This window comes from Pseudorca crassidens, chromosome 21, assembly GCF_039906515.1.
Source record: "Pseudorca crassidens isolate mPseCra1 chromosome 21, mPseCra1.hap1, whole genome shotgun sequence".
In the NCBI taxonomy this organism is placed as follows: domain Eukaryota; kingdom Metazoa; phylum Chordata; class Mammalia; order Artiodactyla; family Delphinidae; genus Pseudorca; species Pseudorca crassidens.
In genome coordinates, this window is record NC_090316.1 from 23,885,285 (window position 1) to 23,913,231 (window position 27,947).

A 27,947-nucleotide genomic window follows, 5' to 3' on the forward strand; every position below is an offset into this window, starting at 1 on the left:
AAAAAAAAAAAAATTTCCTATAAATTGTGGATGTTATAATTTTTTAAGTGTAATGAAAATAAATTACTAGGAAGTAAAATGGAAAAAAAGATACACAAAATACAAATCCAAAAGTTTGTTATCAGTCAACAGACATAAAGTTACTCTGTCAATTGCTATAAACTTTTCTAAAGACTTATCCTCACTTTCTGTACTTATCACGGATTGGTAACAGGTAACTAACTGGTAACTGCTAACATATCAAGTACACACGTTACCTATCACATTAGAAAAAATTCAGAATGTGTTTTTTAAATACACAGCAGAACATAATAGCTCAAATTCAATTTTTGAGACTTCAAATATAATAACAAAGTAAAGAAGATAATTTAAAGCTTAAAAACCTACTGTATGACATTAAGAACAAAATTCTTTTCTTGGGTTTAAGCAAATGCTAGACATGAACGACCAAGTCAAGTTCATTACTATTTTTAATGAAATTGATGGTCATATGACTGTAATAGAAAGTAACAGTCATATGACAATTGTCTACTGAGCTCACCATTCATCCCTGTGGAAATGCAAACTCCCAGCAGGAAGCATTACTAACTCTGGGAAAACTCCAAGACAATGAAACAGGAAGGCCCAAGACAATTTCTTAAAGAAGGACATTTAAATTTCCTCTTGATTTTTATAAGGTTAGGAACCCATGAAAGTGGATTTTGTGATGAAAATATTTCCATTTATTCTTTTAATAAGTATTTATTAAATGCCTTTTGTGGGTGTGTGTTAAGTGTCACAGGACAAAGAGTTTATCATTTAAAAAAAGATATGCTGTGCATATATATAATACGATCACTGGGTAGGAATGCGCAAGAGCTATACAAAGTACTGGCTATGTACGATTTGATTTGTGATGCTACTGGTTATTCTCAGAGAAGTCCCTGCATTCATTTCATTGGCAGTCAAGTTAACAAGTCCTGCAGGCACCAACTATGATATTTCCACACTTATGTGACTTTAACAAGAAAACTCAGTCACTCAAAAGAGCAATGACTCTCTGTTATCAGCGATAATTTAAAAAAGATAGAAATACTTCCTGACCATGTGAAGTTTAACTCTACCAACCTTCATACACAGCAATTCTCCATCTATCTGCCTTATCTACTGTTAGAAATTCTTCTATTTGCAGAACAAACGAAAAGCCCTTTTACAAGGTGATAACTGTGTAGTTCAAACCGGAAATGCAAAAGGAGGTAGGAAAGAGGGCTGGGGAGACCAGAAACCAGTGTGAATGAGGGACGGCGTTATATGTGAAAGACACAGGGAGGTGAAGGTGAGGATGAAAGTGCTGAATCGCACATCTGGGGGGTGCAGTAGAGAGGTAAATAAGGCCACTCAGTATCTCGGCCTCTGGTTCAAATGTGGCCACCAGTATGTCTTGTGGACTGAAAAGGGCAAACCCCTCTTCTGTGGGCCAGTCATTTATTTAATCCATGAATCAGAAATCAAAACTCATGCTATTACATAGCACCTTGGTGAAAAATGAAAAGGCTCTGAATTGAAAGTTTGCGTATGTCCCCACTCAAAGTAATTTCACTATTTTTCGTTTTAACAAAGCCCAAGGACAGAATCAGGTCAAAGGTAAAATACATGGGTTTTCTTCCAAAAAATAGAAACTGTGAATGAGGACTTTTCTTTGTAAATGAGTGTGGTGGTCTTCAAATTAGATTCATGTTTCTCAAGATTTGCTTGCACTTGTTTTACACCTATCCACATTCTCTCTAGCTGTGCTTTTCCCCCCTCCCTCTCTTATTCTTACTTTAACCATCTTCCACTCTCTGCATCCCTGGGCTTGAGAAAACCAAGTACACGATTTTGTTATTAATCAGGCAGGCTAATAACTAGCAGCCGCTAACTGCTAGTTTAGCGGCAGGCTAATAACTAGCAGCTGCAAACTGACAGATAAGGTAGTAGTTGTAAAATTTAAATCCAGTGCTGAAGCATGTTTGTTTATTCAGTGTTATAGATAGCTACCCCAGAAATCCGGGAGTGAAAAAAATATACTTCAAGATGCAAAAGGTCTATAAGACTGAAGGAAAAATTCCTTTCTTTCTTCTTTTCCCTTATCCGTTTGTTAACTTCATGATTAAAAAAAGAAAGGAGGTATGGAAGGAAGGGAACACGACTATTTGCATATGTAAAAAAAATACAAAACTAATGTACTTGAAGGGCTGTCAGACATCCCATGGAGAGAACAAAGGCACATAATTAGGAAGATCCTTGAACACACATATCTGTACCTATTATTCCTCAAAGCAATTGTGTAAAATTCAATGTCTGCCCTTTCGGTACAATTGGATATCTTTGCTAATGTAGATTAGCATACTGTAAATAGTGCCAAATACAGTGTTATTCAAAAAGTATCCATTAAGCATTTTTGGACAATGCAAACATGGTTTAAGATGTTTAAGAACGGAAATCAACACCAGTGCTTTCCACTGGCCATGCTGAATGTTTCAGTGCCTGTTGGAAAAAAACACTAAGACTAGAGTTTAAGGTCAGTGTGTATATCTATTTGCTCATAAAACATTAATTGCATAAATGTTAAGGACCAGTAGCCAATAACAAAGGCCTAATTCCTTAGACATATGTATTCTAGCCACTTATCCAAATGCAACTGATTTTCCTTAGGGGAAAAAAAAAATCAGTTGATTCATCTATTTCATAATATAATATTTTAAATGAAAAGGAACAACTTACTCTTTAACTTATTTTAGCACTGAGATGAACGTCACGCAGTTTTGTGAAAATAGTTATTTAAATTTTGACTGAGTTAGAATCAGTCTTAATGCAAAAGTTTTCCTGTCCATTTTTGGGAGGAGAAGAGAGCTTCTCTGCTAACAGGCCTGACCATTCTTCCCTGACCATTCTTCCTTTGCTAGATTACAATACAGAAATCTCCATCTGTGAACGGGACTTTCTGGTTTGCCTTTGAACATTTCACTATCCTTTTGTGAAATTCAAGAAGGCTGAACATTTTTATACCCACTAAGAGGAGCTATATCTTCTCATTAAAAAAATAAAATTTGCCTTTGTTCTAAAATCCACATTTTACAAGAGGGATGTTTTCATCACTGCTCCTGGTGGTGAAAGGGTAGTATGTGAGTGTGTGTGTGTGTATGTCGGTGTGTTGAGGGACGTGTCCCCTAATTCCCATTGAGATGGCTCCCACGAAGTCAGTCAGCGTTTCCGGAGTACCTCAGGGCCCCATGGCAGTAACACAGGAGCTCTAGGCTATATGATACAAATCCATTGAGTCAGATGATGTTATACATATGTAAATCAACTCGATGTCTCACACACAAAAAATCCCACTTAGGATGAGAATTGGGGCTGATCCTTGAAAAGGAGGGAGGCGCCGTGTGTCTCACCATTTCTTAAAATTATAGCCGCCAGTGTAGGTATTGGGTACCCTGCACGTCCGCCGTATCCTGCATTAGAGAAAGGCTCCTTTCAAAGTCCTTAAGGAAACCTGGCTATCAAATGACCTGAGTCAAAACTTCAGCTAGAAAAGAAACAAAACTTTGTCCTCCTCTCCTTCAAGTCCCGCTTCATCTTCCCTCCCTCTCTGCTAGTGAACAGCAGAGGATTACCTCCGAGAAAGTTGATCAAAAGCCTGTCACAGCCTCTGTTTGAAAAGAAAAGAAAGCCGAGGAATAAGGATCCAAGAAAAGTGCAGGGACGTACCCAGGGCACTTAGTGGAAGTTACTGCAAATAGTGCAGTTTTGTAACGGGCGCCTGGCAAGGTGGGTGTGACAGGTGGAGGCGCAGGGGTCCCAACCCAAGAAGGACCTGCCTGGCCCCAGCCGTTACTCACGCTTCTCGGCCGTCCTCCGAGTCGCTGTCCGAGGCCCACTCTTCGCCGAGGTCCGGCAGGGTGAAGAACAGGGTCTTGGGGCCAGGCCCGGGGGGCACCCGAGCGCCGGGCTCTCGCTCCCCGGGGCCGGGCGGGCGAGGGTTCCGTGCGCTCGCGGTCACACTGCCGCTGCCCGCGGAGCCCCCGATGGACGGCAGCGCCGCCAAGACCCCGCCAGGGCCTGGGGGCGGCCGCGCCACGGCCACCTGGGGGGCTGGGGAGCCGGCTGCGCCGCAGACGCCGCTGGAGGGGGCCGCGGGCAGGGGCGGGGGCGAGGACCGGACTTTGGCTGCTCTCGGGCTACTGGTCAGCCAGAGGGGCGTCCCTCCCGCTTCTGCCGTGCGGCTCGCGACCGAGACCCGGGGGTGGGAGGCGGCGAGCAGAGGACGGAGCGGGGCGGGTGTCGGCTGCTGCAGGGCTGGTGCCCCCCGCGAACCGGAGCGGGAGTCGGGCGCCAGGGCTGGAAAGAGGGTCAAGGGCGGGGCCGTGCCAAGCCAGGTGCCCGCCCCGATGCCCGCCGGCCCTGCGGTGGCTGCGCCTCGCGAGTGGCTGGAGGAGGCGACCGGCGAGGGAACCGCCGCGGGCGCCGTAGAGGTCTTGAAGATTTTGGCAAAGAGAGACCCAAGGTCCAACACAGCGACCTTCATGTCCTGGCCTTGGAAATGCTGTCCTGGCTGCTGCCCGAACCTCAAACCCGCGGGGAGCCGGGCTGCGGGGCTCCATCCACCGCCGCCCGTAGGGATGGCGACGAGGCGGCCCGGGGCGGGGACGGGGGTCGTGGGGTCCCCTCAAGCCGCGCACCCCGGGAGCCTCTGGTGCTCTCTCCACGCGGAGGATCCCCGCCGGGCGCTCGGCCCCGCTCGGCCGGACCTTCCCCGACGCGGGGAGCAGTCCCTTCTCTGCCCTAGTGCTGCGAGACCCCGAGGGCCAGGGGTCCGGGAGCCCACGGAGGCGACTTCTGCAGCTGCCAGCGCCACCGCGAGCTGAGGATAGAGGCCCGGGCCTCCGCCCGCCGCAGATACCCCGACGGGCCCCCGGGACCGCGCAGGCCGTTGCTAAGCTAAACAAAAACCCTGCTTAGCTCACTGCTAATTGGGCCCTAGACTGCAGCCTGGGGCTGCGTCTACAACGGACACCTGGTCCCCTCCTTGATCCGTGCCTTAAAGGAACACTCTCCAATTTCTCCATCACCCTTAGAGCTTCACCAGATTCGCAGAACTCTGGGCTGATGGTGAGGAATTTGACCATAAACCTGGGAACGATAACCCTGATTCCAAAAGATCTGGGACTTACCCAATCTGACAAGACCAAAGGAACCATGGCCAGCTCTCTGATAGGAGGGAAGGTTAATAAAAACATGTATTCAGATCATTTCTGGAGTATGAGAGTTCAGGTTTAAGCTGCTAATCAACTGATTGATTCCGAACATATGTAATTTAACTTGAATGGACAGGCAGCAAAAAGGGTCATTGCTGAGTGAAGGTTGGTTCAGCTCACCCAGTTCCTTGGGAGCAGCCCTTGTCTGCTGCCATGTCTCAGGGTTCCTGATTTTACAGGCCCAGGACCTTCATAGCTGACCAGCCTCTTAGGATGGAGCCCCACCAACATGACTCAAAAATACTGATGCATAAGCCCCAACTCAAATGTGGTAACTAATAACTGCAGTGTTGTCCTCTGCTCTTTCCCTAGGGGAGGAATTCCTGTTGAGGTCAAATTAAGTTGGAAGATTGTTAGGTGAGCACAGAATCAAAGCAAGGGGAGTGAGTCATATATATGATATATATTCCATATACAGAGGGCAGTAACCAGAGGAGCAAATCACCCTCCTCCACCTTGGAAGAGCAACCCTACATGAACAGTGCGGGATTCACCCACCTGTCTTCAGCTCTCTAACTTTAGATATTTCTATGCTTTCATTACTAACCACTTCCCTCTATGCACAGGATTTTCTTTAAGTAGGCAGATACTGTCAAGAAGGCTTACAGAAAAGCTCCTCCTCTTGCAAATCCCAGCCTTGAAAGCAGTCTGTCTCTGAGGTGTGTTTGCATGTATCCTATCTGTTACGGGCTGAATTGTGTTCCCCATAAAGATATGATGAAATCCTAACTCCCAGTCTGTGTGAATGTAACCTTATTTGGAAATAGGATCTTTACAGATAAAATCAACATAAGACAGGGTCATTAGCATGGGCCCTAATCCAATACCCTTAAGAAGAGAGAAATTTGAATGCAGACACCCAGGGAGAACACCACATAATGACAGAGGCAGAGGTTGGAGTGATGCAGCTGTAGCTCGAGGCATGTCAATCTTTGAAGGCCACCGCCCGAAGTCAGGAAGACATAAGGAAGAGCCTTCCCTACAGGTTTCAGAGGGAGCGTGGCTCGGCGGGCATCTGATATCAGACTTACAGTTTCCAGAACTATGACAAATACATTTCTGTTGTTTTAAGCCACCCAGTTTGCGACACTTTGTTATAGCAGCCCTAGAAAACAAATACACTATTGGGGTAGTAATTAATATTTGGGGTGCTTCATGATCATAGAATCTTCCTGGTACCTCTATGAAAGTCTTCAGTGGGTATATTTGCCTGTAAAAAGCTGGCTACAAATTAAAATAATTATCATAATTGTCTAAAAATATCTGCAGGGAGGGGAACTCCCTGGGCTGTCCAGGGGTTAAGACTCCATGCTTCCACCGGTCAGAATGGCCATATCAAAAAATCTACGAACAATAAATGCTGCAGAGGGTGTGGAGAAAAGGGAACCCTCTTGCACTGTTGGTGGGAATGTAAACTGATACAGCCACTATGGAGAACAGTATGGAGGTTCCTTAAAAAAATAAAAATAGAACTACCATATGACCCAGCAATCCCACTACTGGACACATACCCTAAGAAAACCATCATTCAAAAAGAGTCATGTACCACAATGTTCGTTGCAGCTCTATTTACAATAGCCAGGACATGGAAGCAACCCAAGTGTCCATCGACAGATGAATGGATAAAGAAGATGTGGCACATATATACAATGGAATATTACTCAGCCATAAAAAGAAACGAAATTGAGTTATTTGTAGTGAGGTGGATGGACCTAGAGTCTGTCATACAGAATGAAGTAAGTCAGAAAGAGAAATATACCGTATGCTAACACATATATATGGAATCTAAAAAAAAAAAAAAAAAGTGGTTCTGAAGAGCCTAGGGGCAGTACAGGAATAAAGACGCAGACGCAGAGAATGGACTTGAGGACACAGGGAGGGGGAGGGGTCAACTGGGACGAAGTGAGAGAGTGGCATGGACATATATACACTACCAAATGTAAAATAGCTAGCTAGTGGGAAGCAGCCGCATAGCACAGGGAGATCAGCTAGGTGCTTTGTGACCACCTAGAGGGGTGGGATAGGGAAGGTGTGAGGGAGACGCAAGAGGGAGGGGAAATGGGGATATATGTATACATATAGCTGATTCACTTTGCTATACAGCAGCAACTAACACACCACTGTAAAGCAATTATACTCCAATAACGATGTTAAAAAAAAAAAAAAAGACTCCGTGCTTCCACTGAAGGGGGTAAGGTTTCTATCCCTGGTTGGAGAACTAAGATCCCGTGTGCCACGCTGTGTGGCAGAAAAAAAAAATCTACAGGGAGGATGACAGAAAATATAAAAAGGATGGGGAACAATATCATTGTGGGTTAAACAGTGGATGTAAACGTCTGGCCAGCCAGCTTCATGAAGAATGCACAACGGATGAATGATTGATCCTTTTGTTTAAGGGTCCTTTGAAAATGACCAATAATTGCAAACATGATAAACAATTCTTCACAAGATGCTAGGTCTTTTATACCCATTGTTCATCCATCAGCAGGCTTTCAGACAGATGTTAGATGCTACCAGGCTTTTCTGTTAATTACCTGTAGCATGCCATTCTCAAAACATGAGCCCCAGGTGATGTACCACGATGGTCTGGCTCAGGCAGAGTAAGGAAATGAAAGTAAATGCAGTAAAGCATTGTTTCTAACTTTGGCAGCGTTGATTTTAGACGGACTTTATTAGAAATGTCTCAGCCATGTTTTATGTGATAAAACTCTCATGCTTACATTGATCAATTAACAATTTAATGAACTGGTTTTCTGATGTGTATAATAATGCTTGGCTACATCATTGAGAAAGTATTAGGAAGTGATGGCCATGTTGCTATGAAGAAATGTTATGTTTTGAAAACCTGAAAGTTAAAACAAATAACCTGAGGAATTAATCTGTTTAGGGATTTAAATTGTCTCACTGAGCATGATACCAAGGCCAATATTCTATAAAGAAAAGTACTATCAAATTTTATTATTAAAATAAAACACTAAACTTCTGGACAAGGAGAGGTATTTGCTGATTCAACAAATATTTACTAAGCACCTTGACAAAGACGGTAGGGTATGGGAGCCTCTGGAGCTGGACTTCCTAGGTTCATATTATCTCTGCTACTGGCCAACAGCCAAGTCTCTCTGTGTTCCTTAGTTTCCTCACCTGTAATCCAGGGGTGATAACGGTTCCTATCTCAAATAAAATGGGACTTTGATAGTTACATTAATTGATACATGCTTGGGAACTGGAACAGAGCCTAGCACAGGGTAAGCTCTCAGTAGATGTTAGTTTTCATCACATGTTTGACACCAGGTTACATGGAAAGGATGCTCTTTATCACAGCACAAATGAAGCCCAGGGCTCAGGCAGCAGCCACCTGAAGCTGTGCCCTGACCCTTCCTGGGCTGCGTCGCCCTCCAGCCGAGCACAGGAAATCCGTGCGTGCAGTAGGGCTGCCGAGCTCAATGGCATTAGGTCTCATCAGCAGATCTCTGTCCACTTCAAGGGTCTGCACGTCCAAGTTTGTGCTTAAAGAGAACTTGGAGGTACACAGCAGCCTTGTGCTTGAGAGTTTGATTCAGAATAAAGCATCAGTTTTAGCACATAATAACTGGTGTGCAAGACTTATGAAACAGAACAGGACCCTGTGGGGTCCTCCTGGGTACAAATCCTTCCATGTCCCCTGTTTCTTGTTTGTAGGAAAAGGTTTCTTCAGCCTCCTAGACCTTCCCTGGGTTCCAAAAGGCTGATTCAAACAGTTACTAATGGGGGAAGTGAGGGACTGCAGAAACAAAGGAGGAACAATCAAGAAACAATAGTGCAGCCATTAAAGCAGGGTCCTGGCTCCTCCTCAAGGGATACACATAACAATATCTTTGAGTTCTTCTGCAGGAACTAAGGCCCCCATCCACGCGGAGGATGGTAACTTCTGGCTGAGTCTTGGAAGACCTCCCTGTTACCTCACCACCAACCAATCAGAAGGAAGTTGCACACCCTGCAGCCCTCACCCTAAATTTGCCTATTTTTTCCTGAAAACCATTGGGGAGTTCGGGTTTTTTGAGCATGACCCACCTGTTCTCCTTGCTTGACCTTGCAGTAAACCTTTCTGTTCCAGACTCCAACGTTGCAGATTGTTTGGCCTTACTCTGCATCGGGCGCATGAACTGGTGTCCCACAATACGTGTCAGTCTTATGAAAAACCAGTAAATTGAAATCTGAAAAAATTCACAGAAGCAAGGTAATTGCTGGGGAGAAAAAGAGTAAAAATCCTTGACTCTTCATGAAAAACATTTCACAAACTAAGATGCTCCAAAAGAGGGACAGAGAGGAAAACTTCATAACTGGTTAAGAGTTCTAAAAAATTTTTGCAGTTGTAGGAGAGGAAGAAAATTTAGGTTCATTGGCTGGGCCCCGAAAAAGACTGACAAAAGATAGATTAACGAGAGAAAAATTGAAAAGTTTCCCAGTAAGGGAATAATGTTTGCACTATTTTTCTGTAATGCCAGCCAAGATATGCACAAGCCAGAGAAATGGAAACTGTTTGCTAAAATATTTGTAACAGACACTTATGTACAAAAAATTCACAAATACTAGTTCTCCAGTTGAGGCAGAGCTCATGGAAATTACACTGGAACAGATCAAACCACTGGCTGGGATTATAAACCACATACTGATCCAGAGGGGAAGTTACAGGTAGTGGAGATTTTCAGTTTGAACATTAACATTTCCAAAGTTTGGCAACATTATGCTTTTAAATTATGCAAATTATGTAAACAAGAGGTACATTTTAAGTCGATCTGCATGCAAAACTCCATGTCATGAGGACACCAAGCACTGGGATTTCTCTCACAGACGGAGCCCTTGGTGTGCAGCGCCCAGCTGAAGGAACAGCCATGGCATGGGGTGTGCCCAATTTAAGATTCTTTCACATACACACAGGAGAACTCAGTGATGAGGAACTCAAAAGGGTGGTTAGAAATCGGGCTTATAGAACATCTTAACAAAAGAAAAATAAGTTGAAGGAGAAGTGACAATGAGGCCGGAGATAGATGGGCCCCCCGCTGAGCAGCTGGAGTTTGTCCCCTGTGGACAGATAATCCAAGGTGAAGATTATAGCAGGCGGATAATAGGAGAGGCGAGACCTGCCCAGATAAAAGATAGAGACCACATATTTCTCATTCTCAAGGTCAAGGAGAGCTTCTTGACTATACATGTGCAGAAAGGCTCCTTGGAGGTCAGAAAGGGAGTGATGTCAACCTACCCATAGGCCTCTTGGCTAGAATCCATTTTGGCTAAGAGATGCACGCACACAAGGGAGGACCCTGAGTTAAACCAAATACAGACTCAGAACCAGGCAAAGCAAGATGACTGGCCAAAGGAAACCCGGAAGAAATGCCCCATGTGAGTGAGTCAAACTACCACGAGGGTGCGACTCTCTCTCTGAGTTCGCCCGTGTGTGCCTATTCACAAGTACTCTTTTTCCTCCTAATAAACACTTTACTTGTTTCACTACTTTCTGTTTCTTTGTGGGAATTCATTTCTACAAAGCTGACGGGCCAGGGGCCTTGTCACCGGCCACAGGTCAGGGCTCTCATTGCCGCAGCCTGACGTCAGTCTCTGGCTGGCAACTGAAATCCTGCTTCAAGCTGCTGCAGGCTGAGGCCACTCGAGATCAACAAGACAGAGGAAGAGGACTTGAAGTTTCTAGGGACAGCAAACTGGGGGTCGGGATACATAGGTGGAAACTGATGGAAGACGCGGCTGCTTGGTAAGGTTTGTCAATGTAGACCTTTCTGTGGTACCATCTCCCCTCTCCCCGCTTCTGGCGTGGGAGGCACAGGGCTGACCTTCACAAGGGGAATGTCCGCTCTGCTCTCATACAGATGGGGAGTGGGGTGCAGATTGCTCATCCTGGGTCTGCTTTTTCTCAATTGTCTTCAGCTCAAAATAACCCTTAGACCAGAGTCACACATTTTGGAGTGGTATACAGTGCATCACGGGCATAAAATATTCTTACCTTATACTGACTTATAACACTTTGATTGTTTCAAGTTCAGTGTATCAACAGATTATAAATGATATGATGCTTAGAGTTTTAAGGTGTAGCAAGAAAAGGTCACGGTGAGGAAAACAAGTTTTAAAAAGCACAGTGATAATATGATAAATTTAAACAGTTTTTTAAAATTACAGCACGGTTGGGGAATGACTCACCAATTTGCCAGGAAGCCAATCAAGAATCTTCTTTCTTTGCACTCCTCTAGTGGTCATTTCTTTGGTGTTATGGTAATTGGCAAGAAACATTCCCTAGCTGCTTAAAGCCTTGTGGTCAATGAACACAAAGGAAAGGAGGCTTAAGAAGGGAGTCGTAGAAATGAGAGTTCAAGGACAGTTTGAATACCTCCTTTTTAAAAAGTAATTTCTTATATAGCATGGACAAAATGTCATAGTGTGTTAATTACTGTCCAGGGTGCATGTAAATAAATTTACCTTTAAGAGGCCCATATATATATACACACACACACACACATATATTAGATTATTATAATATATAGTAGATTATTTACACATTTTGGCTATTGTGCTGTAATGAACCTGGGAGTGCTAATATCTCTTTGAGATCCTGATTTTAAGGCTTTTGGATTGTTGACCTGAAACAAATAGACTGCCAGATATTTCTCCAGCAAAAATGCACTTATTTGGGATCAGCATAGGATTGCAGTTGGGGTCTGTAACCATGGTGAGCTGCGTGCAAGTCCCCACACAGCAAGGAAAGGAGACCATCTTTCTAGGGTGGAAAAGGAAGTCGGGAGTGCTGTAGTAAAAATAGTCCATGGCTTTTCATCAGCTGAGTCCTTGCCAGGAAAGAAGAGGAATCTTTCTTCTTCCTGCTGCGCTCAGCTATCCTCACTGGGTATGAGAGCTCCCTCTTCTGGTCTTTGTTTATTAATTTTTTACAGGCTAAATACCCAGAAGTGCGGTTGCTGGATCATTTGGTATTTCTATTTGTAATTTTTTGAGGAACCGCCATATTATTTGCCATAGCAACGGCGCCATTTTGCATTCCCACCGACGGTGTGCAAGCGTTCCAGTTTCTCCACAGCCTCACCAACACGTGCTGTCCTTTGGTTTTTCAACAATATCCATTTCAACAGATGTGAGGTGATACCTCATTGTGGCTTTGATTTGCATTTCCCAGATGTTGAGAATCTTTTCATATACCCGTTGACCTTATCTTACACCATACACAGAAGTCAACTCAAATGGATGAAAAACTTATAAACTGTAAGCCTACTAGAAGAAAATACAAGGGAAAAACTTCATGACCCTGGTATTGGCAATGATTGCACAGATCCGACACCAAAAGCACAAGCAACACAAGCAAAAATAGACACGTGGAGCTACATCAAACTAAAAAGCTTCTGCACAGGAAAGAATACAATCACCAGAGTAAAAAGTAACCTACAGAATGCGAGAAGACATTTGAAAACCATGTATCTGATAACGGGTTGTGATATTGTGAGGTATAATAAGAAATATATATTTGGCCTTTGTTCGTTTCTGACACAGAGCTAAAGTCCTTGAAATTTTCTTAGTGATAAGAGTAATGGGAGCACCTTTTGTTATAATGTTTAGTTTCTTGTTCTCAGTTCCTGAAATCACTTCAGAGCCATAAAAGTGAAGTTGGTGTTTTGTTATTCCTAACAAGCCCTTTCCACCACAGCTGGGTTTAGGTTAATGAGGTGACTTGGAAAGAACCTCATGATTGGGGCTAGTTGCCAGGGGAGTGAAGCATGTGATCAGAGGGCTGGAAATTTCAGTCCCACCCCCAGCTTCTGGGGAGGAGATAGGGGATTGAGACTGAATTCAGTCACCAGTGGTCAATGATTTCATCAACAATGCTTATATAATGAAACCTCCATAAAACCCCAAAAGTATGAGGGTTGGAGAGCTTCTGGGTTGGTGAACACCTGTAGATTCAGGGATAGTGGCCAAGCTCCAGGAGGGCAGAAACTCCACACCCTTTCCGCATACCTTGCCCTAGGCCTCTCTTCCGTCTGGCTGTTCCTGGGTTATATCCTTTTATAATAAACCAGTAATCTAGTAAGTAAAATGTTTCTCTGAGTTCTGTGAGCCACTTTAGCAAGTTAATGGAACCCAAGGAGTGGGTCCTTGGAACTCTCATCCAATCAGGTGACAACTTAGACTTGTGATTGGTGTCTGAATTGGGGGGGCGGGCAGTCTTGGAGGACTGAGCCCTCAACCTGTGGGATCTGATGCTCTCTCCAGGTAGATGGTGTCAGAACTGAGTTGAATTGTAGGACACTCAGCTGGTGTCAGAGAATTACTTGGGTGCGTGGGAACGGCCTCCCCCTGCCACAGCCCACCCACCAGCGCACGTTGAAATTGGTTCTAGAAACTTGGGGGAATTAATTTCTAAAATATATAAGGAACTACAATTCAATAGCAAAAAATCCCTAATAACTTGATCCCAAGAAAACTTAGAACGTAAACTAAGGTTTTATTTAAGTGGGGACCTGGCACTCCCTGGACCATGCCTACGTGGCACGCTGGCATGTTTCTGGAATAGGTATTGCAGAGTTGCAGGAGGCTGGAGGGAATTTTGGAGCATCTTGATTCTCTTTGTTTATTTTCTCTCCCGGAAACAGAACTACCAAATACAAAATTTCCTGATGGTAAAAATATATTTCTAAAAAAGCTAACGTGTCTATTTCCACTGCCACACCACCAATCTAACATTTACTTTTCAGCCCAGACTCTTGTTTGAAAAATTACTATGTTCCAGTCATTCATCTAGATATCAAGGCAAGTAAGATGAATAAGACGAGGCTCCCTGTATTCAAGATGCTTATGTTCTGGGGGTTCGGGATAGAGTCAGATCTAAACAGTGTGCAGAACCCGATGTGCAGTTGGACGAAGGGTATGAATAAAGTACTACGGATGCCTAAGTAGTGAAGTGATTCATTCTGCATGGTGTGTAGGGCAGCGGGTGGTATATCAAAGAAGGATTCCCACAGGAGTTGTCTGGACTAGAGTACCAATAAAAGTAAACGGAAATTCTTGCTGTTTCTTCATCACCTTGATTGACTGAACCAATATAGTGACACTGATTACATTATGAAACTTAACTTAAGGAAGTGGGACAATGCTATCTCCTTTAATATTATCCTCTGTGAGCTCCAGAGCTTGAGTTGGTTCCCTTTTTTCTGCCTTTTCAAAATCCATAGATCAGGGCAGATTGAGAATTTCTGGAAGAGACTTTATTTTTTAAAAACAAAATGGCTGCAACCTTGCAGAAGTGCTTAAAGAAACCAGTGGAGCAATAAATACCCTAGAAGGTGTAGTGGATGCTGTAGTGAACCACCAAGCTCTCCCCGTCAAGGGCTCGGGCATCTATTCTTCCAGGTGCCCAGAGTGTTGCCTTCTGATGTTTTACAACTGAGCCCCTACTTTGGAACTGCTTTGTAGCAAATCTTTTTGCTCAAGTCATACTTCCTTCCTGGGGCTGTCTGCATCCAATGACTGGTTGACGTGAGGGTATAGCAGTCTAGCCCCTATGCCTAGATTTGCGTCAACTCTGTAGGGCCATTCCCACTCCAGAGCTCCCCATGGGGTCCACTAAGGCCTCAGCTGCAATTGCAATTGACTCAAAGCTCATCATTCTCTCTCTTCCCAATCCAACTTATTTCACTCCCTTGTAAATCAGAGCCCTCCCCTAACCTGCTTCAGTTAATCTCCATCTTGGAGTCTGTTTCCTGGGGAACTGACTTAAGATAAAAGCAAGCTAAGAATTCAAAACAGGTTTCCCAGAAATTCTCACACAGAACTGGAAAAGTTCCACCATTGAAAAGTGCCACGACTCCTCCCTCATGGTTGTTTGTTAAACTGGGGGTGGGGGGGGGGAAGTCACATAACAGAACCAGTTTCTTCCTTGGACAGGAAGATGGATCAAAGCTTAGTTGCAAGAGCTAAGAATGGCTAACATATCACCTGGTGTAATTAGTAACTAATGATCAATCGATTGTCATGCTTTGCTATTTTAATATAGATTTATATATTTATTGGGGAAAAAAACACTTCAAATCCCCTTCTATTATGTGAAAGTAAGCCTGGCTGTTTCGACTGTGAAATTATAAGTTATGCTCCTCTATTCAACCAGGTGTCACATAAATCTAAGTAACAGACCCCAAGAGGGAATTTTATTATAATTTCTGGTTTTGCCAATAGAAACCTATAACGTTACAATTTCAAACTACCTAACCCGTTGAATCTAAACTCCTCTGCCACGCCCTCTGGTTCCATCCTCCACAGTATCTCCACTGTCTCCCAACACCGACTCATGTCTCCCTCCCTCCTTTCCATCTTCCTTCTCCCTCACCAAAATCCTACCCGCCTTTGAAAGGTCTGACCTTCTTCCACGGAGCCTTCCTTGTCCAGGTCTATCCCCAAGAATTCCTTCCCACCCTAGCTCCTACTGCCCCATTTCCTACAATACATTTCATATCAAATCATACTCCGTACTGCTTAGTTAGCACAAGGCTAGGCACATGTAGCTAGCTCCTCAATGAATACAATTTTTTGACAGCTTTATTAATATATAATTAATATATAATTTTGTACCAAAAATTCACCTGTTTTAAGTGTATGATTCAACGATTTTTAGTAAATTTACATAGCTGTGAAATCATTACCATAATCCAATTTTATAACATTTTCGTCACCCCCAAAAGATCTCTGATGCCCACTGTCTCTATAGATCGTAAGAAATGTATTTTGAGCTCTCGAGTTGGAAATCTTTACATTTTCTCATGATCACCATCACTTACTACTGAGACCCTTCTACAAATAGTCTAAGTTAGACATTGGGAAAAGTAAACATTGTTAAATAAATGGCATTGAAAACCCCCCTACTCACTAACAGATTGATTGCATCTACTTCTTATTACAGCCTAAAAGGTGTCATTTTTAGGTAAAATCTAAATTCCTAGATTTATTTCAAACTCCATGTTGTTGATTCAGCTGGATTTTGTTTTAAAAGTGAAAACGGGAAGGAGTTGGGATGAACCGATTACATGATGACATCCTGAGAGAATTCAGACAAGTCAGTTCACGTGTGTAAATCAAATAGGTCAGATAAACATCATTTTCTGCACTCCCTTTGTCTTGAACCCAAGGGATGGAACCCAAGGGAGATGTTCTCCTGAGAACAATTAGAGAGGATAGCCTGCAGAGTTTAGGATGCTGCTTCCTGTGTGGGTCAAACACAAGTCAATGCTTATGCCTTTTACTAGTTTTAATTATATTCAGTTAAACAGGCCACCCCTTGTATAGCCTAACCTCATAAATATTAAGCAACTTCTAAAAAAATGACATATGAGCTCAATTTAAATTGTGCGCATGTAATCAACTACCTCATAAACAAATAAACCAGAGAAAGAAAGCAAAATTACTTCCTGCTCTGCTTTCCACGAACCGACAATATATTGATAAATTCATAATAATAATAATAGATTTAGAAATATTTCAGTGAGGTTGAGAATATTGATAGATAACATACAAAGTGCATCAAGAAAAAACTAGTTGTGATTTTTATTTTATGATGCCAAAATAAAACAGGATTATTTCACAGTTAGAAAATAAATCTTAACCAAAAAAACTATAAAACACATGTCTCAAGTGTGAGGGTGGTGTATAATAAGAGACTGAAAATGAGTTCTCCGTATATTCATGTTGTTGTAGAGTCCTTCAGAACCAGCAGTACAGCGGGTATTACGTTTTTTTAGGATTATGTGAACTTAGCCTTGAGAATACGGAATTATTTAAATCAAAGTTCCAAAGTGTGACATCTCAAATGCTCCCTAAATTCAGCAGACAAATGCATGCTTCAAGTATAGAAATTATCTCAACATGATCATTTCAACTCTCCTTTATATTTGAATACCAGAACTATAAAGGTTTTAAAAAGCTATTCATGTCTATTTCCAATAATCAGACTCTTTTTATTGTAAAATGAAAATAAAACTTAAAATAATCATAAGGACTAATTTACACACAGCATACTTTTTTATGGTATAATAATATACTCTATGGGAAGGTATTATACCAGGATCATCATCAGTAATGATTTGGGAATAGTTAAGATTTTGTTTATCACTGTAATTTTCAAGATCAAGCTGTCGAAAAAATCCCAGTGGAACCACGTGATTTGGCCAGGGCCATGTCCTGAGTCTGTGACCAGGGGAAGACAGTATTTTGTTTCCACAAAGCCAATCTACGAATTAACCTTTAGGAAATAAGCCTTCCTGCAATACTTCTAAGTAAAAGAATAGTGTCTTCTGATGCCTCATATAGCAGAATTCCAAATATCAGGAAACATAAGTATTTATTAAAATATTTATTTATTAAGTAATCGAAATGAAGTGCAAACGTTTTCTGTCCTGGGTATGTATATTGAAATGGTATTTAACATTTAACAAAATCAACACTGTGACAGGCGCCACTAAAATACAATGCTTTTCAGTTGAAAAACTGCTGTAATTCAGCTTTTAAAAATATGGCTGTATATTTTACTCTTTCACAATCGAAGCAGCATGGTACCCATAAAAGTTATATTTTATTCTGAGTGCATCCAGAAAAAAACCCCCAAATATAATGATCACAGACACTCATATACCTCTAACTTTTCTTTAAATGAGGAATACTTGAAAACTTTGTTTGATAGGCCTCAGTAACCCAACCGTGTATTCATTAGTAAAGGATATTCTTACCTGTTCATTTTGGGTAAAATTAACTCGATTGGTAATGAAGGGCCTGAAATAGGGAGATATATCTCCATAGAAGAGAGACACTTGTGGTATTCTTATTTATAAATATGAATGAACAGATTTGCATTCTTGTCAAGTAAAATGTAAGTTTACCATGGGCCTTGTTTAAATTAGGAAAGTTACTCCTTTAATTTAGTCTTTAAATAAATTTAATGTACTGAATTTCTGGAACCAAGTGCTACTTGCAATTTATGATGAAAGGCATTTACCCGTTCTTTCTGAACCGGCCAGTTCAAGATGCAGTGAGATTTAAACATCCCTCTTCGCAAACAGAGCGCATGATTCAGTTTATAATCCGGAATATCCTCAAGAAAGATCAATATAATGGAATCCAGATTTTGTTCAATAGCTTGCTGAACTGCGTGGTGCACCTTGAATCTAAGTTAAAAAAAATAACTGAATTAAGGTATATATCAATATACAGTTTTTAACAGACCAAAGCTCTAAAATTAACATTTCCCTTGTAATTAACTTTATAATCTGTCACTAAAAATCAGGTTACGTTTCTTCTTAATTTTATTTTTAAAATACTTTGAGTTGTGAGTAATAATGTTAGTAATATTTAAAAGCTCAATTTAAAAACGAGAATACATTTCAGAGTGTTCACCTACCTTTTGCATAATGGATCTTTCAGTAGATTCTGTGTTATAACAAAAATAATTTTTCTGCTCCTTCTGATGCTATTAACAATTGCTTCAAGTTCAAGGACACCTGCGTCAAAATCCCTTTCTTCCAGACAAAATCTGAGTGTATGATCTTCTTCTTCCATTGGGGAGAAGTGTTCCCAGACCCAATCCCTATCCTTATAGGCATGAATTATATATGCCGCATATTCAAACTGTTCTGGCTGTCTGTCTATTTCTTTGAAACCAAGAACTCGATGCACTGAAACATTCCAATAAAAAGATATCTTCCAGCCTTCAAAATGGATGAGGAGTACAATAAGGATAAAAATCAATAGGATACTGGTATTTATCATGAAAAGGAGTTCAAATGGGGCACTGTCTTTGCAGGGTGATATATCAAAAAGCATCACTGGGAAACCATGATATTGAGGTGGAGTGTTGCAGAGGTAACGGCTTGATAGTTCAGAGATGTTGGTATGGGTATTATTAATCCAAGTAACAAACCAGGCAATGCTTTCACATGTACAATCAAATGGATTAAAGCTCATATCTAAATTACTCAGGTTCTTGAATGCTGGCCCAAAAACGTTCTTTTCAACAGATGTTATGAGATTCTTCTGAAGGCTTAATGACTTTAGCGACACTTGATTATCAAAGACAGATGGCGGAAGGATATTTAAATTATTCAATCCTAAATCGATGCTCTTCAATTCATGTAAGTCCTTGAAGACTTCTGCTGGGACCTCATCAAAGCCATTAGACTCTAAGTTAAGGATGTGGAGGTGAGAAAGACCCTTCAGAAAATGAATAGGACCACCAGGGTTTGCATGCTTCCAGAGGCGAGCTAAGTTGTTATGCTGCAAATCCAGAATTTCTAGTTTCTCAAGACCCTTCAACAGTTCATCATTTATGTTGGCTATGTTGTTGTTGCTTAGATCCAGAATGGTCAGGTTACGAAGAGGGTGAAAAGGTGAAGGGGAGCTATTCACATTTTTAAGGGCCACCCTTCGGAGCATCAGTCGTTGAAGGCTTGGAACCAAGGCAAAAGAGTTGCTAGTCAGCTCTAGGTATTTGTTGTAGGAAAGGTAGATTTCAATAATATTTTCTAGACCTCTCCATTCCTGGCCTGTGAGTTCTTGCCCAATTTCATTAAGGCCAAGGTCAAGTACATTTAGGTGGCCCAACCAAGAAAAAGCACCACTTTCTATTTTTGAGATTTTATTTTTGGTTAGGTTGAGTATGAGCAGAGGAGAACCAGCAAGTGATGAAAACGTTTCATTTGTTAAAGTTTGCAAACTTGAGAAGGAGTTGGATAGACTTAAACATCTCAGCCTTGTCAATCCCGTGAAAGTATTGCTTTTTATGCCTGGAAAGGTGTTATCTTCCATATTGAGATACTCCAAAACTTTTAGCCACTGAAAGGAAAAATCATCAATCTTGGGAAGTGAAGCCAGGGAAATGCTTTGTTTAGTAAAAGATCGTCTCAAATTCAGGTATCTCACGTTGGAAAGCCCATAAAAAGAGCGAGAAGACAGATGTTGTATATTATTATACTCCAGAAAGAGGTATTCTAGATGTGGAAGCCACGCAAAGGAATCATTGCCAATCACACTTAGGCTGTTATGGGAAAGGTCGAGCACTGTGAGATTTGTCTGCTTCAGCCCAGCAAAAGTCGTGTTGCTGGTTGTGTACAGCTGGTTGTTGCTCAGGGACAGATTCTGAATGCTTGTGTTTGATAATTCCAAGCAGAGCTCTTCTATGAGACTGGGGCTCAGTTTGGCATTGTTCAGAGAGAAGCCAAATAATTTTCCAATTGCATGAAAACACCCTGGAGAGAACTAAGAGTGGGACGGAAAAAGAGGTTAATAACCAAAACACAACGAGTCTGTGTGACCCTTGAAAAGCAGGCATATTCTCTACTCAATCCCCTTTCCTCTTTCACCGCCTTCTCCGGGTTTTCTCTCCATCCCTCTGTCTCCCAGCTCCTTCCTCTGTACCATCACCCACCTCCTGCTCCAGCCCTTGCCTCCCCTGGTCACTGGTAACTCAGCATAGATGCCACTTATCAGCTTAGATGCCACTTCGTCAGAGGGTCTTCCCTGATCTCCCAGGCTGAGTTAAGTCTCCTGGTACTTTTACTTCATCACACTGAGTTACTGTAATTACTAACACACTGAGTTACTGTAATTACATCACAGTGAGTATTACTGTAATTAATAACCTATTTGTAAAGTCACCTCTGGGGCAGATCCTGTTTCCCTCTTCGTGACCACTGCTCTCAGTGAACATTCTGGAGCGAATGGGTGGATTTTACTATGAAACATTGACATGCACTTTCCTTTCTATGACTCTGAGCTCCAGCCATCCTCTCTGTCTTCCCACCAAGGTTTTCTCCTGACTATTTCATTACCGTGTTTCCAGCTCCCTTCCGCTCTGCCCCCCAGTCCCTCACTAGAAGCCTTGGCTGCTATGAGACTCAGCGCTGGAGCAAGAGAGCAAGAGGCAGGAGGGAGGGGATCCAAAGAGGATAGAGGTCAAGTCTCCTGGGAGAGAAAAGAGGCTCTGATTTCTACTGTGTCACTTGTGAGATGTTAGGGCCAATGGATGACATGAGAGAAATGTGGAAGAAAGTGAGTCAATATACAAAGCAGGAAATGATTAGATTAATTATGGTAAATCTATAGGATAGGATTATTTTGCAGTCACTAAAATTAAGCTTGTGAATAATTCTTAATGACGTGGAGGATATTCATGTTATGATATTACTTTTAAAAGGCAGGATACACCATCATTCTCAGAGAGGCAGCACAGCACAGCTGCTAAGAGCGTGGGGCCCTGGTCTAACACTGCCAGAAACCCAGCTCTGTCACCAGTCCATCACCTGTGAGGCTATGGACAGGTTCCTTAATCTTTCTTCATCTCAATTTACTCTTGTGTAAAACGATGATAAGCATAAGTTGGTTACAGGACTAGACAAAATGGTATTAAAAAAGAACTTGTCACAGTGTTGGCCACACAGTTAAGTACTCTATGAATTTCAGGTGCTGTTGTTTTTTCTTTTATTACACGGAGAAAAGCTGGAGACAAACATACCCAAATGTTAACATTAGTTGTCCTGAGACTATGAGCTTTTGGATAATTTTTATTTTTCTCCTCATTACTTATATATTTTACATTTATTTATATATTTCTACAATAAATGTTCTAAACAACAAAAAAATGCTGTTCAAAAATGAACCTGAGTAGCTTGCATAAAATATTCAATTATTATTTCAGGATAATTTCATTCACAGTCTATTTTTTAATCTGAAAATTAATATAGCTTTAAAAATCTGGTTTTGTTTAGGATTCCAAATATTCTTATTCTTGGCTTGTAAAGGAATAAAATACAGACACACCTGTATGCAAAACTAATGAATAAATTGAAGATCACAGACCCAAAAAGAGAAGGTTAGGTTTACTCCATTATATAGGAAGGTGCTTGTAAAAATATAATGCTAGTTATTGTTTATCGAGCATTACCTATAATGCCAGGCACTGTGCTAAATTCTTTGCCACATAAGCCTATGGGGAAGTGTTATTATCATACCAATTTTAAAACTAGAGAACTGGAGCAGAGAGAACTTGAATAACTTGCCCGATTGCACAGTTATTAACAGACAAAGGCCACATAGGGAGTCAGCTAACCCAAACTCTAAAGCCTGTGCTCTTAACCATCATACTATTTTAATTCTTCCAGGGATTTTGCACAAGAGATAGTATTATTTCCACTTTACAGGCAAGGAAACTAGACCCAGAGAGGTTAAGTCCCCAAGGCCAAAGTCCTGGTCTGTAATGGATCATGGATTTTAACCCACTTCTGTTTGACAGCAGAGCTCCAGCTCCAAATTGCTACCAAACTCCCTTTCTTGCGAGGATGACATCAATGGCCCTAAGCAGTAAGTGTGAAGGATTTCTAGAAGATGTGACAAAGGTTATCACCTCTTTCTCCATCTCTACCTTTAGATTCTTACCCACGTGACACAATTAGGGACTGCCCACACTTAAAAGTACAACACAAAATTTTTTATCTTACCTCTTTTATTTGATTTGATGACAACTCTAATCTTTTTAAAGAAGAGTTGCCAAGGAAATCAAGTTCTTCACGTCTTAGTGCAGAAATTTTATTATTTGATAGTAGAAGCTCTTGGAGGTTTTCCAGTTGCAGCTGAGTTCCTAATTTAGTAGATGATAAACCATTATGAGCTAGGTCTAATTTGATTAAATTCTGAGGGGAAAAAATATGTATATAAGTTACAGTCTTGCCATGAAAAAATAGTTATTTTAAATGTACATGAATCTTAGAAATAACTGGACAGCAAAATGTCACATCTTTATTATTCTATAGAAAACTGACGGTAGGAGTAATAAAAAAATCTTGGTTGTGATCGAAAATACCATTGCTACAAAGACTAATATCTTTTTCTTTTTTTTTTTTTTTTTTGCAGTACGCGGGCCTCTCACTGTTGTGGCCTCTGCCATTGTGGGGCACAGGCTCCGGATGCGTAGGCTCAGCGGCCATGGTTCATGGGCCCAGCCGCTCCGCGGCATGTGGGATCTTCCCGGACCGGGGCACGAACCCGTGTCCCCTGCATCGGCAAGCGGATTCTCAACCACTGCGCCACCAGGGAAGCCCCAAAGACTAATTTCTTAATTCAAAGAATCACTTTATTTCTCTTACCAAAATAAAATGACTTCAGCTTACTTATTCGTGATGTAAGGAATATTCATAATAAGCATTTTTATTTACTTATTTATTTATAATAAGCATTTCTTTATGATGTAAGAAATATTCATGGGGCTTATCAAACATAGTGTCATGCATCAACCTTGAAACTAAACAACAAAAAAAATGATGAAGAAATATTTTCTTAAGAAGCATGAGGAGAATGTTGCTGTTCATGAAATTTTTAAAAGATTTTCATGTTGAGAAAGATCGGTAGTTATGTAAATTTTGCATCATGACTAGTACAGAATATTATTATTTTGTTTTGTCTGTGCTGTAGGATGTTTTGTCACTTTGTGCTACCTTGGAACATGTAAACTTCCACTCAGGTAAAATGTAAGGAAAAACTGATACATGTTAGGGCAATATCTTATGTAATGTCTATCAAAGAGCTTAAGACTTCTATTTATGTTTTAAAAATAAGAATAACATTTTGCCGGCAATTAACCGGATTTTGAGGTCTTTGTGCCCAAAGACATCATTTCATCTACATCAGAATCTAAGAGGGCACAAGAAAGAATTTCAAATCCCTAGCTAGCAAGCAAATCATTTTATAAATGTCTCTAAGAATATTTAAATTTATATATTATTCTTGGTATTTGAGGTCGAGGAATGCTCAGTTTTTTATAAGCCCACAAAATGAAGAAAACAGAGTTCTGAAAATAGCTTTGATATAAGAAAAGCACTTAATAATTGCCTCAGATTTAAAGACACTAGCATATTTTTTCACAGATTTAAATTCAAGCAAAGTACTGACAAGAAAAAGGTGGTAGCTACTGAAAAGCAATACTGTAGAAGATTTCTTAAATCAAAAGTATGTAATTTTTAGCTGAACAGTTGGCTTTATCATGCGTCAAATTGTTAATTTTATTTAAATTAGAATTTGGACTCGACATATGTTTTCATTATTGCAGGTACTAAATCAGCAGTGTGGAGAGTTTATTTGCCATTCTTCATGGGATATGCTGATTCCTCTCTGGTCTCTACCTCTTGAATCTAAGTTCTATTTCTAGTGGAAGGATGCAAGAGAGGAGAGTTCTTTAAAATTACAGTATTTGCTCTCTTGAAAATATTTCCAATCATAATGGCCATATTTGTGTGTGGAGCCCTCCTACCCATTTGGGTAGATCAGATTTCTTATTCTTCACCTTGATATTTAGACATGAAGTCTAAAGATGCACAAATGACTTGAAAACAATATTCAATAACATATTTTTCATTTCTTACATGGAAATATTCATTTCCATCTTACCTTCAGGCTTTTAAAGGGATTACTTTGAATTTTCTGGATTGAGTTGGACATTAGATGGAGTTCAGTCAAATTCATGCAGAAGATAAAGGTTTTATCAGAAAGCTGAGATAGCTCATTGTGTTGGAGGTTCAAAATTTCCAACAAAGGGAGACTTTGGCACAGTTCTGGCTCCAGCTTTGAGATGGTGTTAAATCCTCCATCCAAGATAGTAAGTTGGCTATATCTTGTAAAATTGGCAGGTGGTAATCTTCTGAGTTGATTATGGGTAAGATTCAACACTGTTATGTTTGTTGGGAGGTCATCAGGTATTTGAGTCAACTTCAGATGACTGCAGTCAGCTATTTCACGTCTAACAGTACATTTGTTGGTAGAAGATGTACACAGTATCCAGAAGGGCAACAGTCCCAAAAAGGAGTAGATACGACAAAGCAAATCCCTGCTCATGATTCTGCCTTATAAAAGAAAAACAGCAAAGTAATGGGCAGCATTAATAACATGCGCTTCCATATACATTGGTTTATTACTTGCAATATATGTAACAAATGTGACTATATATGTAATATATGTAACAAATGTGATCTCATTACTCGTAACATTTATGATATACAAGTACGTATTATACAAGTAATACATCAAATGGAAATAATTCAATCAGCACAAAAAAGGATCAAAAAACAAACTCGCTTCTCGCTTTTCACCTCCACCCCAGCTGCAACGTTCCAAGGTAAACCTCTTGACTGTTTCTACTTTTAATTCTCATGGTCACTTCCACAAACCTAAATAATATGCTTGTGTTTCTACTTCTTCATTTCTGGACCTTAAGTAGATTCTTCCTACCGAAAAGATGAGGAACTTAATTATACTATTTCCTCATCCTCTTCACGTTTTTCCTTAGTTATTTTAAAATTTCATTTCACCTACTGTTACAATTAGATTGTAACAATCTATTGTTACAACCTATTGTTAATCTATTGTTCTTTATAGTTCTAAAGCCCATTCTGAAAACTCTTTCCAGTACCATAAGGGCACTACCTCTATTTACCAACTCACAGGCATAGTCCCCGAAATATATTCCCCTCCTTTGCCTAGGTGACATTTAACTCTTCTGGAAGGGCTGTAGCTAGAGGTAAGAATTACTGAGAAGGATTAAGCCATTTACAAAACATGTAAGGGCTGAAAGACATTCCTAGATATGAGATACACTTCACCTGATGGAAGAGACTCACCAAATGCCAGGCAGGATGAGTGAAAAAGGAAAAAGACACAGACTCTTTTGAAACGTCAGAACAGTGATCATCCACCAGAAAAATCCTAAAACCTTTTAAGGAGAACATATGCTCAATTACTTCCAGGGGAAAGAGATCCTGATTCCACAAAACTTTCCATCAGCAACATAAGCCACTAGAAAACAATAGTGCTAAGCTTTCAAAACGTGCAGGGGGAATAATTTTGAACCCCACATTTCATATGAGGCTGAACAATTAAAGATAAGGGGAAGAAGCGTTTTGAGATGTGCACAGACTCAGTAAGTTTGTAAGTAGACAATCGGCATGAAAAAGTTATTCTAGAATGTGCTACAGTAAAACAAACGAAAAAAGCGAGAGAATGAAATTAGAGTGAAGAGTTGATGTTTCATGAGACGTAACAGAAACAAAGGAAGTTAAAAAGAGATGAAAAGTAGATTCACTGGGCCTTGCAATTTTGGAAAACCGAGGACTACACATTCCTTTGTCCAAGTAAAAGACAATATTGCATCATGTTTGGGACCTGGTGTCTGCCGCCAGGGTGCTTAATCATTATTTGCAGTTTGGCTTGTACAGTTTGGTTTGTAAATTCACAATATTTTTTCCCCTAAGTTTATGTAGGCGCATCTACCTGCAGACACACACTAACACATAATCCTACTGTAAGGTTGGGAGCCAACTTCCTGAAACCAGTACCGCCCGAGGCCGACCAGCCCATGTTTGCTCATTTCTGACCTTCCTACACATCTGAAGATCTTTCCATGTCTCATCTTCTTCCGTTTTCCTTTATGAGGCCAGAGAAAGCCATTTTCTTACTCCTAGGAATACCTGAAGTGTTTTCTCCTTGTCAAGCACGTTATAAAATGCCAGCCCCTGTCTCCTCTCCAGCCAAGAAAACTGAGAGGAGATAAACTCTTTAAAGCTCACAGGGCTCTGCATCCTTAAGACAAAGATGTGATTTTAAAAAAAGGCTGTTGCCCGATGATTTCTATCGCTTCCCTAATGTGCTTTCCCAGTTACAGAACACTACAAAGGAAAAAAAAAAATACTGCATAAAACGTTTCATCATGTTAATGAGAAACTGTTGCTGTTCCTTGTCTTCTGAGTTGTGATACAAGTCTCCTCACACCTATATTCTCTCCTCTTTTTCTACTCTCCATGTTGAATGATTCCGACTCGATCTCAAGCACCAGACCCAAGAAAGATCAAAGAATGCTAAAGCCAACAAGCATTCTAGCTGTACCCAACATGAGAGATCCTATCCCAGGAAGAATTTAAAATACGCACCTTCACTCACTCTGATGGCAGCTGACCGTTCCTTTTTTCATTAGTTCAAATCCAGTCGTTTTCATCTGGGAAGTGAGGAAGTTTGCTGCAATCTGGAAAGTGAAACTAAAGCTAAAAAAAAAAAAAAAACCTTCTTTTCTCCTTGGTACATTCTAAGAAGGGCAAATGAAAAAAATCACAATCTCAGCAAGAGGTATTTTAAATTGTTTCTTAAAAATGTCTTGTTTTTTCTTCTTCTGTACAGTCCCTTGGGTTTTATTAAGAGGGCCACAGATTTAGCAACAGAGAAAGTTGAAAGAATCAAGCCCTCGCCCATTGATGTGGGCAGGGCTCTAGAGGTTAATGAATATCTAACAGAGAGCGAATTCCTCTATTTTTTTTTTTTAAAACCAAAGCCTGATTCATGGCTGTCAGAATCGGTTAGAGGGACAGAAAAAAAACTCAGTCCCTAATCAAAGCTAAGCACTTTCACTTCTCTTATCTCACTTTATCTTCTTAGCAACTTTGTAAGACAAATAATGCAGAAATTAACCTTTTGATCAAAGAGACCAAGTTTCACAGCAGAGAAAGAGCTTGGCCTTGGAGCCGGCCAGGAGCCGGTCCTAACACATGCTGCTCCACTTTACGTGGTCAGAATCTGTTAGGGAACAAATTGATAAGCCTGGAGAAAGTTCAG

General features: G+C 40.9%; 1 protein-coding gene across 11 annotated transcripts in view; it reads right to left on the reverse strand.

The window, feature by feature from the left end:
- Window positions 1-27,666, reverse strand: part of TLR3 (toll like receptor 3) — a 52,173-nt gene extending 24,507 nt beyond the window's left edge. The window contains exons 1-7 of one of the 11 annotated variants that reach the window (XM_067721689.1): window positions 27,282-27,664; window positions 25,967-26,058; window positions 24,741-25,188; window positions 22,799-22,990; window positions 18,709-20,561; window positions 18,307-18,475; window positions 9,327-9,469 (exon numbers count right to left, since the gene is read on the reverse strand). In XM_067721689.1, the coding sequence (XP_067577790.1) occupies window positions 9,327-9,469; window positions 18,307-18,475; window positions 18,709-20,561; window positions 22,799-22,990; window positions 24,741-25,184 (2,801 nt within the window). In that variant the 5' untranslated portion in view covers window positions 25,185-25,188; window positions 25,967-26,058; window positions 27,282-27,664. Of the gene's footprint in view, window positions 1-3,860; window positions 4,910-9,326; window positions 9,470-18,306; window positions 18,476-18,708; window positions 20,562-22,798; window positions 22,991-24,740; window positions 25,193-25,966; window positions 26,059-27,271 lie in introns of those variants that run through there. The other 10 variants (XM_067721687.1, XM_067721685.1, XM_067721684.1 and 7 more) reach the window with 10 other exon arrangements.
- Between the last annotated feature and the right edge of the window lie 281 nt (window positions 27,667-27,947).